General features: G+C 43.1%; 1 protein-coding gene across 1 annotated transcript in view; it reads left to right on the top strand.

The window, feature by feature from the left end:
- The first annotated feature begins 8,664 nt into the window (after positions 1–8,664).
- Positions 8,665–15,963, top strand: part of LOC146194816 (monocarboxylate transporter 9-like) — a 104,033-nt gene continuing 96,734 nt past the window's right edge. The window contains exons 1-3 of the mRNA XM_084596646.1: positions 8,665–8,840; positions 11,834–11,977; positions 14,558–15,589. Of these exons, the coding sequence (XP_084452772.1) occupies positions 8,669–8,840; positions 11,834–11,977; positions 14,558–15,589 (1,348 nt within the window). The 5' untranslated portion in view covers positions 8,665–8,668. The remainder of the gene's footprint in view (positions 8,841–11,833; positions 11,978–14,557; positions 15,590–15,963) is intronic.

Genomic DNA, 15,963 nt, shown 5'->3' with positions numbered 1-15,963 from the left:
GTTTGGGCTACTGAGAAACTTCACTGTTACATCTGGTTCACTAAATTTATTCTCATTAACGATCATCTCCAGCAACTGTCTCATGATAGCTCCAGCAACTGCCTCGAAAGAATGGCAGATTGCTCCGGTGGACTCTCCGGGAATATGCTTTTGTGATAAAGCATAAGAGAGGAACAGAAAGTTGGGCGTGTTGGTTGCTATCCATTATTTAACAGCGCACAAAAACGAGGACGCTAACACACACAACACGAGCGCTGACTTTAAACTAAAGATTTATTATCACGTGTGTTATTTTTGCAGGATTATGTATAAGAGTCGTTCGTGATATTAAATCTTTATTTGAAAGTCATCGCTCGTGTTTTTGTGTGTGTTAACGTCCTCGTTTTTGTGCGCTGTTAAATAATGCATAAGAGAGGTAAACTTCATGCAAACACAAATTTCTCAAGTCGGGCGCACAAATAAGTATACCTTCTTGTGTTCTTGTTTCTTTTGCTCATCGGCATCAATGTAAATATTCTCATAATGCAATCATTCATGCTGACTACTCTTTTCCAAAGTTTTGATAGGAAGTTTTTGAAGGTAAAAGTCTGGTTGCGTTTAGAACGACTTTTGGGTAGCCTACTGTGGAAAAGAAGCAATACTTTTGGTAAACAAGATGGACGTTTTGGGCAGCTCGGTGGCTTCTTTGGGGCTTGATGGTTGTTGTTTGCTTCCCCGACTACTCAGCCGTCAGCCTCTTTCAAGAATGCATGAGTCCCCGGTGGCATCGACCGAAGGTTCCCTGGGACACCGTCGGGTCAACGCAGTAATCCCGGGCAGTGCATTCGACACCTTTTCAACGGCACGGAGGTCGTGGCACTGACGTTTGCTACTTTTCATGGGTCTGCTACACGCGCCTGCCAGATTGCTGTGGTGATGTGCTGCGGTGATGCGCTGCGGTAGTGCTCTGTGGTGATGTGCTGTGCTGATGTGTTTGTCTTTTCATCTGTGGATTCCGCCGCAACATATCTTCGAAGCGGGATTTCGCCAGCGCTGAACTGGTTATTATGACAGTTTTTTAGATCAGCGGTGTTAAATTCAAAGACCTCACTGTTGTCGACTTGCGAATGTCAAGTAGTTCTCGGCTGTGTACAACAGCGGAGTGAAAATTTATTTAATGTGCCTGATGCCGTCCTAAAAAGAGGAAGAGTTGTTACGTTCTTCGGCTGATAACGCCCTCTTTCACGCGGAACGTATTGTTCCGTCTTATTCATGATGAAGCGTATGAAAATCCCGGATATCGGGGGGAATATAAGCCCCTTGTCCAAGCGCAGCGTTGCTCTTTTCTACCCGGCTGTCGACTTGGAATAAAAGCATTCCTGCCAAGTTTCAGTGTGGCCGCTTGCTCGTCGTTGGTCGAAACACCCAGAAACGTAACAGCCCAGAGAACACCGAGCCATCGCTTCTCTTAATGAGATGCAGCTGAAATTGCACTAGTAAGTTTCATCAGAGTGACGTCATGTGTGAGCATGTTTTCAGATGCACTGGCCACACTAATCACGTCAACGTGTTCTCTTTCTTCATAAATCCAAGCACAGAGGTAGTGATATTTTGTACCTGATTTGTTGTTACAAATTTTCGAATATGTGCAATGATACTTGACATGTTCTTTATTCGTGTCACTTTCCCATTGTCATCTTGCTTTCTGTTTCAAACTATGTCCATTGTATTATTTAACTTTCTGTGTATAGTACAGCACACTTCTTGTAACGTCTGTTCGCAAATGTAGGCTGCCGTGGTTTTAGGCATTAAAAAATCGACAAATTAATCAGCAAAATAGTTTGGCGCTACTCATCTATGCAGGTTGCAGATACTTAACAATAAATAATCCCAAGTACATGGAGGCTATTAGCAGGTACACTAAGCGGACAGGCGTACATAAAAAAGTAATTGCTGTTATCCACCTCCTATTTAAATACGATGGAGAAATATAATATTCAGCCTCTTACTATATTGGAATGTAAACGTGGAGACGGTCACATTTCTAGATTACTCCAATTTGGTGAACTCTTCTAGATCGCATGTGCTACCAGATATTAAGCTGTAAATATTCAGTTTCGGTTCTCGTATTCGTGCTTAAGTGTCACAATGGCCGGCTGAACGCATTCAGCTGTGACGAGGTATTTCAAGACACTCCAGGTGCCAATGATGTACATAACAGATCTTTACGTTTCGCCTTTGGAAGTCGCAGTCGTCCAGACCGAAAGCAAACCGCATCAAGGCTGTTTTACATTTATTCTCCGTCTTGCGTGCCTATTCACATGAATTAAATGATAAAGTTAGGAGCGTGTGTCTCAAAAACCGCATCTACAGTGCGAATGCATCCGAATGGAGCAGACTAGGGATGCGACTGCCTCTAGTTATATAATATAACAAAGGCCGGTAGCTAATGTTGCCTGAATATTCACGTACCGCTATTAGATAATGCTGTGGAAAATTATTACGCCTGGTTGCATAACCTACGTATACGAAGAAGTTCAGTGGGCTGCTGACTGTTTACCTAAAAACTACAAAGACTAATTCGGAACACCGATGATCTTAGAAGGATGTCTCATTCTGAAAAGCCATATCTCAACCAACCGGAACAGTGTTGTCAACAAGTGAATATCAAAATACGTGAGGTGTAAGCAGTCAAGGGGAAAATGTAGACCAAAACTCGTTAGCAGTCTGGCCTAAGAACTGTGCTATGTTGGTCAATGCATGGCAAGATATACCTTATTTTTGAAGCGCGATCTTAAAGACGGAACAATATTTTCCAGCATATATATAATGTAATGTATTTCTGACAAACAGCGCTTAGCGAAGGGACAAGCCACAAACGCTGTCTTCCAACTATCTTTATTTAAAAGAAACACGACTTCTTATACCATCTCACCACACATTTAATCATATGAGCCGCAGCCATATTATAGAGGAAATCTCAAATGACAAGCACAGTCCTGTAACAAAGAAGCGAATCATATAATTAAGAAGTTCAATTCCTCTTCGGTTAGTGCAACGGATGGCGTGCTAAGACAAAAGTCACTCATCCTGGCTAATGAAGCTACCTTGATAATCTCTCGGACCAGTCGTTCTTTGTGTCTGGCAATTACTATGCATTTGCTGAGTTCAGGTTCACGGCTCTGAAGGATAGTACCTGTAATGAATCCCCAGGTTCCTGGATGCTTCCTCGAAATCCGTTGCATGTTATAGAAGTTTTTCGTTTACACACCTGCCTGTCTGTCCACTGTACGCTTTTCCACGTGTGACTAAAAACTAATGAACTATGGCCGTTGAATATTCCACAAACTGGGTTTGGTGCCTAATGGACCATGTGGTGCTCCACTCTTTTAAGGCTGCGCGTTTGCTGCAAGCAAAATGAAAAAGGAATGATGGCACAAACACCTAAGAACGAGATTAAGATGCTTGGCGTCGATGTTCTTTCCCAGTCGGTCCGTGAATGCTACATTTTGTGCCGAAGTTGGGCATCCAAACTGAAAACAAATTCGGAGCTTGTAGCCATGGTGCGACTTAATTCAAAGGCAGGGCCTATATCGGAAAATGCAAGGTGCATTTCTGATGAGGTTGACATCGTTGGCCGTCACCAGCCCTGCTACGAAAATCGGCCAGTAGAAAGAACTGTAAGGTACCTAAAAGACAATTTCCTTGCGTTGCTGACGTCTGACAATAGCTAATCTCTAGTTTTGCTGTAATTTCCAAGCATAATTACAAAGCTAAAGCGTTAGAAGCCGTTGATTTAGTTTTTGACTAGCACAAAGCATCGGCAATCAGGAGAGCAAGGTCGGCTGCTATGAAGCTCTGCAATGCACTTAGGCCTGACTCCTGCTTTCGAGGCATAAAAACTTGCAAGAAAGACAATTTGGACGGGTTTTTCACTGTGAAAACTCGGAAACCTGACTGGCCCTTCAGGGTAATAATTTCTGATGGTGGCCCTTGGTGAAAGACGCTTGCCTGTCCCATGTTATTTGGGACGAAAATGGGTGTCATCAAAAACGCGGTGTATCCATTTGGTCGTGTATAGAGCCTTTATTCATTGATTTTTATCTAGCTAGAACAGGTAGGTTCCTTCACCAAACCCTCGCTGGCTCAGATGTTCAGGAAGTGCTTATGTATGTTGATGACTACCTTGCTCTTTGTAACGGGAAAGGCGGAAATCCTCTAGATAAAGTGATGGAGGCAGTGGGTTGCTTTCTGCAAGTTTTGCAACAACTTTCCGTCACGCATGAGCTTCCTGCCTAAGGTCGCTCAGGTTTTTGCACTTGCGACTTGAGTTCACAAGAGGCCATATCTGTTGGGCTTATGAGCCTAGAGGGGAGAAACAACCACTGCTATTTCATTACGCTCAATCAAAGCTGGCCAAGAGAGATATTGTGAATTTGTGCATGAGAAAAGCTCTGAGGAAGTCGTGTATCCACAAAATGGAAGTCAGCTTTATTAATCATATAGAAGCTTGGTAGTGTGGATACACCCCCCCCACCCTGCGTACTTACCGGTATCGGTTGCCAAGCAAATGAAAAGCCCTTGATGCGGGCTAGGCCCCAACCGCATGTTGAGCTAAGGCCACTGCGTTGAAGAAAAGAAAAAAAGATGGCAGCGGACACCGCTGCAGCGGCAGTACTGTAAGTCATCATTTGTCTATCCCCCGCCTTCTTCCGCCCTTCTCATTTATTTCAGACTCATCTCACCTCCCCCTCTTCTCCTTCCTCCCCCCTTAACTTTACTTATATCTGGATCAAGCCCCGCGTCATGCACCCTTGAAGAAGGAGTCGGGCCGGCTACGAAACGTCGGGTTTTCTTAAAATAAAAAAGTGATGGTTGGAGAATTTTCAAGTTTCACTTTGTAGAATGCTTCTTAGGAGCATTCCTTGACGGCGGAAATACCACTATTGACTAAAGATGTAATGAAAAAGAGTAAGGATGATTAACTGGAAAAAAAGATAAACCTAGTAAATCGTCATACAGCATACAGACTAAACGGAACATATCTAGAGGTTTTCAGAAGGTATCACATTCACACATGCGCGCGCACACTCAACCACGCGCGTGATAAAATGCACACTCACAACTTACCCAGATCCTGAAACATTTCCGATAATTACTAGTAAAGACTGGACCTGTACAAAATATGACGCTAACCTCGGCACATTTGCATTATCTATCGATTCAAAGGAAGCCTTCATATTGCTAGCATTACCACTGAGTAGGCGAGGGTGTCAGCAAACTTCGCTGTCACACAGTCGTGCTAAGAGCGATTCGTTCTCAAAATGGGATTGCAGGCTCCGATTTATTGCACCGCCTTCCTTGCAGTATTCAAACCTTGTGCCTGGCACCCTCGTTTTAACCACCAAAATAAAGCACTACACTACATTACAAGCTTACAAGCGATAAAGGATAATCTTTATCCCCCAGACTAATACGAATATTTCCTTGTGTCTGTTTTCACCAACACGCCTACCTAAACGCACTCATCAGTCGTTCATGTTTCTTTAACCGCCGCTGACGCTCCTTGGCTGGCCTAAATTTCCCAGATGGCTGTGTATGCTAATCTGTAACATTTTCCAGGCCCCTGCTTGGTTGTGATTCAATCCACCCACCACCGTGCACCTCTCGTTAGCATGGTGCGCCTGGACAGCTCGTACAAGCGAACAGACCAGTTGGCTTCGGTTACTCTAGCTCAGGATATCCAGTACATTTAGTGTGGCGCTTTTCTCTCTGTGTCCGTATCTTACACACAAGCGTTTGCGATGTCAGTGCACGCTAAAGAACCTCAGGTGGTCGACATTTCCGGAGTCCTCCACTACGGCGTCTTTCATAGCCTGAGTTGCTTTGGGACGTTAAATTCCAAAAACCACCACCTACACGCAAGCGTGCACTGACCACGTTTTGTTTAGGAAGGTATATACGCTGGCTCTACAGTAATATATCTGCGTGAATGTACTGACGGCATATTCGACCTCATGCCTGGCTCGATACACGCACGTGCGCTTTTCAAATTACTCTCTCCACACCTTTCACCATTCTTTTACGGTGTCTTCATATTATAATGCGAGCGATAAAAATACAATAGTACTTCGGTACTAACATGCTTAACCGTAGTAGTGCTGCTATCAAGGTAGGAATCATATTGATGGCTTACCAATTATAGAACGAAACGTTTAAAAATGCGAAAGCCTTCAATATTTACCTCCAAATCAATGAAACGGAGGAATCATCGACAAAGGAAACATTGCAAAACTGCAAGAGCGTTCCAAAAAGGCGGCCAAAGGCATGACTAATCGGCCCAAGCCCCTATCGCACAAAAGTTAAACTATGAAACAGAGTGATGTATGCTGGCCGAGACTCTCAAATAGCACACGTGCTTCATGGAATGTGACGCATTGGTTGGACAGAGTGTGTCATACTGACACCAACGTTCAGGAAAAAAGAATAAACTACATTTGTCAATTATTTTTCTCTGAGGCTCAGACATCTGTCATGGAAGCTCACGCAGCTCGCAGGCTCTGCATTCTGACAGGAGCTACTGCGGTGCATGGCATTGTGAACAAAATAGTTACTTCTTCATAGTGTTTTTTTTTTTTTTGCAGAGTAAGTGTGTTTTCATGCCGAAGCTCTGTTGGAGGCGAGCAGATTTATATGTCGGGAGGCAAAAAAAGCCAGCTACCATTGCTATGCCAGCTTTTTACATTGCATTTATCCGACTGCGAGTAACAATTCGGTATAGAAAGTCACAAAACCGTAACTTCATGAAAATTTCGCACAAACTCTTCATGGTCATAACATCGGTAAAAATGCCTGGATGGTTCATTTTACAAGCGACGCAATGGCATGTGAGTGCTAGTCAGTTTGCGGTTCAGCTGCCGCCTGTAGACGCACGTGATTGCTCATGCACTTGGCATGTGGACGTACTCAGCCTTCCCAACTGCCTCTTCTGCAACCGTGGAAATCTACCAACAGGTTCTGCTGCTTTCCGCAAGAACGCTGGCATGCCAAATGCATGATACATCTTTTTGCGGCCCGCGTTTTCCCAGCTATATATCTTCAGAGCTCTAGGGGTTAAAAGGAATCACTCGCGCTGCCAGAGTCCCACTAGCCACCTCTCTTTGCGTGAAGTCAAACGTCACCCTGTGAGATTTTCTCGCAGCGTTTATCCGCGGTGCGATACCGACACCTGCGTAGGTTTCTAACGGCTGGGTAAGTTGAGGCCTGGAGATTTGATGTCAGGTTTACATATGTTGCTTAACCAGATTGGTTAGCGCAGTTTTAAATTTATTGAGTATGACTGCTACTGATCAGCCCTATTTCGACTGATTCCTACTCACGAAAGCGAAGCGAGGAGCGCGTTGTAGGGAACGTCACATTCCAGTGAGGCTATAAGAGCCTCGACTCGTTGATAGTGGAGGCTTTATATACATAAAAACTATATGTCATTCTCGGCAAAGGATGCTATCTAATGCTTGTTTAGAAGAGTGACGCTTATTACTCTACAGTGGCGTTTTTCAAACACCACATGAGTACAAGCCGTACCTATCTTCCTATCGTGCATTGTTAGAAAACGTTTGGAAGAGTATTTTGGAGTAAATATTCTTCCATGGTCTCTCATCCAAACACGGTCTTTCTTAAAGCCATTTGTCATGTTTTCCATCCAGTAAGCACGGACAAAACTGCGAGACGTTGCGAAATGAAAGCGCAACAGGTCGCAAAAACTTAATAATTTGTTTCCATCCGTTCTGACACAAGGTGCTAGGGTTGAATAGTTTGCGCAACGCATACTAATACTGCAATTAGTACGCATTACCTGCTTGGGATATATGTCATTAGTGGACAACGCAGAATGATATGGCTTGATCTCGCTGCGTTTTGCATTGAGCGTGTACATACGGGGCAGCACCTCAGTGCATGTTTTAAGCATATAATTGTATCAGCAAAGAAAACAGAATGATCGTGGTGAGAGGCAAAGCGCAGAAAACTCTATCAAAGAAGCGAAGTAAGCACGCCACGATATCAATATTTCGCTAGGCTTCTCAGTGTTGCTAAATGTACTTTGCAAAATGGGTCAGTGTCATCTCGCTACCATTTGTGGCTCACTGAAAGGCATTCGCATGGGCTGACTTTTTCAGCAAATCAAAACTGTATTTGGGACGTTTGTTTTAGAGTGTAAATTTTTAATTCCTTTAGTATGTGCATATAGTATTCATATGTCTCTGGCTGACAAAGAAGATTCTTTAGGAAATGTTTTCTAGATATTGGCATAAAACCTGCAGGAATTTCAGAAAAGCTGCATTACACGTTAGATATAATTGTTATTTGAGGAGGATAGAAATGAGAAATGTAAAAAAACAAAACGAAGAGACCAACAGCTTTGGAAACGGATAATTGCGGAGGGAGGATAGATGTGTGCGTTTAAAGCTTATGTTATATATTCGCGATCTGGAGAGATGCCCACATTGCTTTCTTTGGCGAAATAGTTCCCCATGGGTTATAATGTAGCCCTGTCGCTTGGTTTCGAAAACAAAGCAGAGAAAAGGAGATGATTCTTGCAGATATTCAACCGCAGACACTCTTAAGTGTCCTCATTCAATGTGTTGTAAACTTTGACCCTTGTTTCGACAGAGCAACTATATCACCAACAATGGACAACTGCTGGAGCATCCCATTGCTGTCGTCGGCTTCCATTCTCCTGCTGGCAATTCCGAGTACCTGCTTCGGCATCATATTTGTCCTCATTATGGAAGCTTACGGAGCAACGCGTGAACAGGCAGCCTGGCCCGAAAGTATATTCATCATGACCGGCCACCTGTCAGGTATTTAACCCCAGCCGAAGGAATGTCCTAAATTCTTGATAGGAGAATCAGAAACTTTTTCACAGAACAACTGATAATTCAGGGAAAATCAAGGCAAAGATAGACATGTAGAAGTTCTGAGAATGGTCAAAAATGTAAGATAAGTATCGCTCCCACCTGTTTCACTGCAAGAATATCGAGAAAAAAGCAGACCGTGGCGGGTCCCAACATTCGTTTTAAGTCATACAAAGAAAGCTTATTCCAGTATTACGCCTTAAGACTTACAGACATTGGCAGCGGAGTTGGCTCCATGGCAATTCAAATTGAAACTTTGCAATTGCAAATTACAAGAGATGTGCGCTAGCTTATCTCAATGCTCTAGGACATCTTTTAAGAGCACATGCACGTTGAATCCGAAATATTCTCGACGGCAGCCGCCCCTCTGGTGACAGCAGTGATAAGGATGATCGCCATTTATGAGCGTCTTGAGTCAATAGTCTCTATCATACGCTGCTACATGGGGAAAGTTTTGCGGAGTAATAAGACATATTGCAGGACAAAATACGGTATTTGACGCAAAAAAGTCACAACCGAGGCCATTCTTTAAATTCGCAAGGCACTAGCTGCAACTCTATGGCCATCTACAGTCGTGCGATACTTCGAGCCAAAATGGAACTGCAAAGGAGTGGCTACCTTTATATGATAACGACCGTCAATTTTTCAATACTGTGTTGTCCCTTGACCGTAATAAGAAATAAGTCTGAATTTGGCTCATGCTTCACAATTCATCAAGTAATTACGTTCTATACCGTACTTAACGCCCACTTTCTAGTATGATGCACCTTGCACAGACAACACAGAGATAGCTTTCGTAGTTATTAAAGCAATAACCTGCAAGTGGTGAAAATTACCGTGCACATATATAAACACAGTTCAGTTCAGTCGTTCAGTCGTGTCCGACTCTTCGTGACCCTATGGACCATGTCAAGCCACGCTTTCCCGTCTCTCACTATCTTCCTAACATCACATAACTTCATCTGCAGTGCCTCGAGGATGCCATCTAACCATTGCGTTCGCTGCTTACCCCTTCTCCGGCGACCCTCAGCCTTTCCCAAAAATGTTTTGACAATAATTCCGCTTGTCGAGTGCTTTATCATCTATGTTCAAATGCTGTTATTTTCAACATGATTCTTTTACACAGCCGAAAAGCGTCCAAGCATTACTGATTCTACTGCAATGTTGGTTCAGTGTCTTCATTTAGAAGTATGAAATCTAGTGTTGCGATGAGGATGGGATCTCCAGAGTGGTGTTAAAGCGCTGGTCTTGAAGATGCATTCTTTAGATAAAATTTTCTAGCCAGGAAATTGAAGGATGTTTTTTCAAATGGCTACCATTTCTCCGTTTTCCAGGAAAATATTGTAAGTTTGGCGCCATCACCGTCCGCCCAAATGTCATTAAATAAATGCTACCCATTTAAATATTCTGAAGGCCTGCGTCTCTAAAATAAACGCCTTAAACTCTAATAGGCACAATAACAGGTGCTGTGTCCCAACTGCCCCACATGATGTTTTTAGTTTTGTTTTCTTTCAAGATCCAAGAACACTGTATGCACAATTCGAAATCGGCGGGAAGCTCTATTGAAAGTTCATTAAAACTAATAACTGCCGAAAGGCAAGATGAGGGTCGAATTAGACAAAGAACACGAGAAATGAAACACAGTTATTGCCTAGACCTGAGACGAGGCACACAACCGCGCTGTGGGCGCCCTTCAGGGTTAGGGAAAGTTTCGAGTATTCTCGTGGATGCAGTTTGTTTGTCTTTTGTTTGTCTCCAAAATATGGCAAGAACTTTTGCTGGAATAAATGTTGTTTTGACTTCGAAATCTCCAGTGAAATTTTAATTCAAGGGGTAGAGTTTGCGTGGAGCCTTTTCAGAATAGAATTTCAGAAATGCAGTAGGTTCTTTAACTCTATGTACGGAAATGATACAGCGATTTTCAATGAACCGGCTTGCGCTGTAATAAACACTACATCGATGTACCCATGCATAAGTTCCGTAATGTTTATGTGCAGTAGAAGCTGCTATCCACGTATGTTAGAGTAGCGCGCATTGCTTAGTAGCAGAGTTCTGTTTTTCTTGCCTCGGCGTAGTGCACGTCGCATTTGTCTATAGAGCAAACGTGATGCTTAAAATTGGGTTTTGCGTTATTCTAGTGATAGTCGTTGCGTTAATAACAAACTATTTGTACTGCTCTGGCTGCAGTAAGAAAGGTGTGATAAAAAACTATCGACTTCGCCACAACAGAACGTGCCCTTTCATGAATCAGTTGCAGCAATATGGGAAATTAATATATCTATATTTCATTTCACTGAAAAATTAGAGGCGTTTAAATTTTAGTACCTACGAATTTATCTTGCAATGTGTCCATCGTTTAGACAGCAAAAAAATTTCGGAAATTAAATGCTTTTTGTTGAGTAGCGTGCAGTCAGAATCGAGTGGGGCGAACAAATTCAATCAGAAACTCATTATTTTTGTCTTTTTTGCTGCACAACCAAACATTTATTTGAAAGCTAATATGGTGCGTTGTAACCCTATTGAAACCCCCTGGAAACGCAATTGTGCCAGTCGCATTCAGGCTACGAACACTGGCCAGTCGAAAAGGCGTTTCTATCGCTGTGACCATGAACTGACAACAAAGAATAAAAGATTCGCAAATAATAAAAAAACGTTTTTAGCAACTGAGTTCGCACATGCCACGAAGGATTGTTCTCATGTGAGTTAGAGCGGCACCCATTGCATGTGTTGTGGAGAGCATCACTTGCTATCGTTTGTTTTGGGATGCGAATTGAGATTGCAGTAATATAAGTGGAAGGTTTATAAATTTAAACATCATAGATTTTAAATTTTCACAAATTAAAAGGGGGTGTCAAAGACACCCTAGGTGTAGTCTTAGCGTGAAGCTCAAACGTCCTCGCTTTTTTTAAACGTCTCAAGCAGTGCAATTCTTTTTTTAGGGCTAAGCATCGCTTTGCTACAGCGGCATATTTCGTTGTACCGGATCATTGTTCTCAGTGCCGTCGTAACGGCCGCAGCAATATCGGCGTCAGCCTTTGCTCCAAGCATGGTCTGGATGGTCATAACCCTAGGCGCTCTTCACGGTGAGTTTTAAAATAAAGTGAAAAGTGTGCTTGAGCTTGAAATATGCTTTGCGAACCGTGAAGGTAGTAGCGGCACGAAATATATATATATATATATATATATATATATATATATATATATATATATATATATATATATATATATATATATATAAACCTGCTTGACCGGCCAGCGTATCAATTATGTAGGCACCTACTGCGAACAGTACTTGTATGATATTGTATGTATGACAACGTATTCTTGTGTAACCGAACGGCTCATGCGTTTGTTTTATGCTAATCAAGAGGAACGATAATATATAGCTTATATATAATAATTTATGCAATCAGTTGATGATCGTGTCCAGCGCTCTTATTGTCCAGAAATGCGCGCCGCTTGGCAAGCCGCTTTGGCTTCACTTGAAAGTATGATCAGATTGGGGGAGGGTCGGCATTTCTGCTATGTCTACAAATGTCGACAGCTTTAATAGGTCCATTCGGCGATGCCACATTAGGTTCCACATTCTAGTATGTAAACGTTGTTTTTCTTGTCTTCATTATTTCCTTCTGTTGCGACTCTAATATTCCACACGCAGTGATTTGCACATGAACTTCAGATATCACATTATCTGAAAAGCCGCAAAAGACAGATACTTCATTCGGCCTGAAACAAGGCGCACGACCATGCCTGCTGCTCTATATGTTAAGTAATTGGTTTTGCATGCAAATGTCGTAGATAGTCGGTCACCGATTTTAAAACCGCAACTCTATTTGACAGGTTCTGACACCTAGTCCTGGATGCGTAGTCTCGACATCGTATTCAGTTCCCCAGACCACTCACTGCGCCGCGAAATCAGGTGGCAAGCACTAACCTGCCAAACGCATGCTTGCGACATTTGCACAGAATGCCGAAACACTTACACTGACTCCAGAGTTTGTAGGGAACAGAAATTGAACGCTTACACTTCAAAATCTGCTTTCACTTGTGTGTCGTATCGCCATGCATGCCAAGTTTACTGTTCTAACCTCAAAGGCGAATTTCGCCGCTTACATAAAAAGCCCTAAGAAATATAACCATTCGCAGTAAACGTGTTCAATAAATGACTTGGTGTTTATCCTCACGAGACCACAATAGGATATCTCATAACACAGGTGCTTCAGAGGGGGGGGGGGGGGGGGATTTCTTTACTTAGACCACGTAGAGCCCCGCACAATCTGCATTCGAGCAGAGTCTAAGCTTCTAACAAAGTTGCATGCATATCCTTGCATGGCGAAAGCGTTCATGTTTGTGAAACTGTGAAGGTATTTTTTGTGCGTGTAAGGCGCCTCAGTTAGGCATACGACATAATGCATCCCATGCTTCTGGGAGAATACCTACCGGTGTTCTGCCCACTCCGAAGTATATAGCCTTCTCGTATTTCCCGCTGTTTGCAAATACTGAGATACATTATAAAGTGCTCGCTCTTGAATACGCCTTCGAGTGGGTGGCAAAGCTAAAACTATCACACGACTGCCTTATATACAGCGGAGAAACATTTTGCACAATGCCACTATCACGCCCATGCCTGCAGGCATGCTAAATATAGTACCAAGAATGCGCGTCAAGAATGCTCTTTTGAAGATACGTGTCCAAGATTAACCAATAGGCGACGTACATATTAACAAAAATGGAGTCATTTGCGTCAGAAAAGGCTTTATTTCTATCTGCACAAGAATTTTATAACACCGTTACATAGACAATGCACCATTGTTCTTAGCTGTCACCGTAAATTTCAACCGAAACTAAGTTGTAAGAATTCAAATAACTCTTCTAGAAAGCTAGATTTATTCAATTTTTGGTATCGTTGCCGCGAAGCGACGAGGCGGCGCCGACGTCTTTACGATTGGTTTTGAGCGTCTTTTACTGGTTAAGGTCAAACTAAGCAACAGTCACTGCACTTAATGTTGTCGCGAAATTTCAGCACAACGGTCGTTTCACAGTCGCTGGCAAAGAAAGGCCTCCTTCTATTCAAGGTGGCGGTACTGTTCAATTCAGATGACAGGGTTAAGCCACCGGCTTTCGTTATGCAGCGTATGGCTCTGGAGCTGTACCTGCTTTCTAGACACGGATGGTTTCACACAGAAGGCAGCGCCTTTAGCATGTACATACCGAAGTATAAATAAGGCAAGTAGGCTACCTAATAACAGCATTACTATAGGTTATCGATTCTGGCGGACCAAAGTTTAGAATTGTGTGGGGCAATAAGCGCGAAAAATACGCGCATGAGACACGTGGACATGAGGAAAGGGGTGTGGTCTTCTTTCAAACTGTTTTGAGTGTGTCATGACTCGTTTAGGTAACATTCGACGATTTTTGAGAATGACTTCAGATCCCCGTCATGGTCTATATTGGGGAAGACAATGACTGCAGAGAGCTTATAAAGTAGCCGCTTGCAACCTGCTTTACTGGATTGCTGCACTGAAAACCCACGAGGCGTTCACCTAACAAATTGCCTACTTTTTATCATAGCTCAAGATATATTTCTGTATTACGCTAGAATTTCACAGTCCCCTCGTGCTGACAATTTCTCAAAATCGTGATTTTTATTCCTTTATTGCCAGGTTTTGCACTCAAGGTGTTCTTTACAACGGCTTCCATCTACTCACTTCATTACTTTACAAAATACCAAACAACAGCGCAATCTTTCATCAACTCAAGTTGGTCGACCGCCGGTACCGTTGGACCGATGATTCTTTCTTACCTCATGCATGAGTTTGGTTTCAAAGGAGCCTTACTAATAAGCGGCGCGATTATCGCTCATGGTATTCCTTTATCTATGCTGCTTAAAAGACCGCTAGCGATCAGATTTCCCTGCTGCCGAAAAAAGACAGCTTCGAGTAACGATACGTCGAAGATTGCTATTTCATATTTAGACGGAGCAAGAAATCAAGAAGTGATTGGACAACCAGCGAATAAACAGCTTTATCCTGCCCCGAAATGCCCCTGTGAGAAACCACCGGCCGCGCTGAGCTGTACGACGGCCTCCGCGGACCCAGAGATTCATAGCATTTCTATGGCATGTGCAAAGTGTGAAAACTCATGTACATCCCGTCATCAGGGGGGCCAAGCAGATTTCACGAATCACTCTATAAAGAAGGATATGCAGACAAAAGAAGGCCTTCTGCAACAACTAGTGGATCTCTCCAGGAAGCCTGCGTTCTACGTATTGGTATTGGCCAACATGGCCGGAGACTACAGTGATTCTGCTTTCCTGGCCACAATAGTGGACTATGGCAGAGACAAAGGCATTGAGTTCGAGATAGCTATGAAGCTGACCACTTTTTCGGCCTTGGGCCGGACACTTGGTTCTACAGTGCTGCCTGCCCTAGCAGACGCTGTTCAGCGAAGTCGGTCACCGCTCTACGTAACCAGCTTTGCAGTTTCCAGCGCGTGTCTACTGTACATGCCACAAGTGACGGACCTTGTGTGTGTGGCTACACTAACAGCAGTGAATGGACTGGCGATGGGCTACCTGCAATGCGCAAGATATCTTGTCATCGCGGAAAATGTTGGCGTTGGACGGACGGCAACTTGCTTCGGCATGAGCGGGCTCGGCATCATTCCATTATGCTTGGCTAATGCATCTATAATAGGTGAGTTGTTACCCCTTGTTATACTGCAAGTACTGAGAGGTCATTTTTAAGGTAAATCACCCTGAAATAAACAAACAAGCAATTTGGCTCCCGATGCTGATTTTGAGAAATCTAATTTTCCTTCTTTCTCCAGCATACATCAGTCAACAGATTTAACGATAATCAATTCGCAGCACGTAATAAATTTAGTTCGGTGATGAAAAGCCCTGCCTGTACATGATACATCTTAAATATGAGCAATTCTCACTGGTACACGACGCTCTAAGGAGATCTTAAGGTCGTTTATTACAAAGCTGACACTCTCAGTCTGTACTTCGACTGAGGCCTTGCCAAGAATTATTGCTTGAAGCGGAATATCTAACGATTGGACAGTT

The sequence above is a fragment of the Amblyomma maculatum genome, chromosome 3 (assembly GCF_055883805.1).
Source record: "Amblyomma maculatum isolate TAMU_Amacu chromosome 3, ASM5588380v1, whole genome shotgun sequence".
Classification (NCBI taxonomy): Eukaryota; Metazoa; Arthropoda; class Arachnida; order Ixodida; family Ixodidae; genus Amblyomma; species Amblyomma maculatum.
The sequence above is the reverse complement of the archived record's forward strand: the minus strand, read 5'-3'. Positions and strand labels throughout refer to the sequence as shown.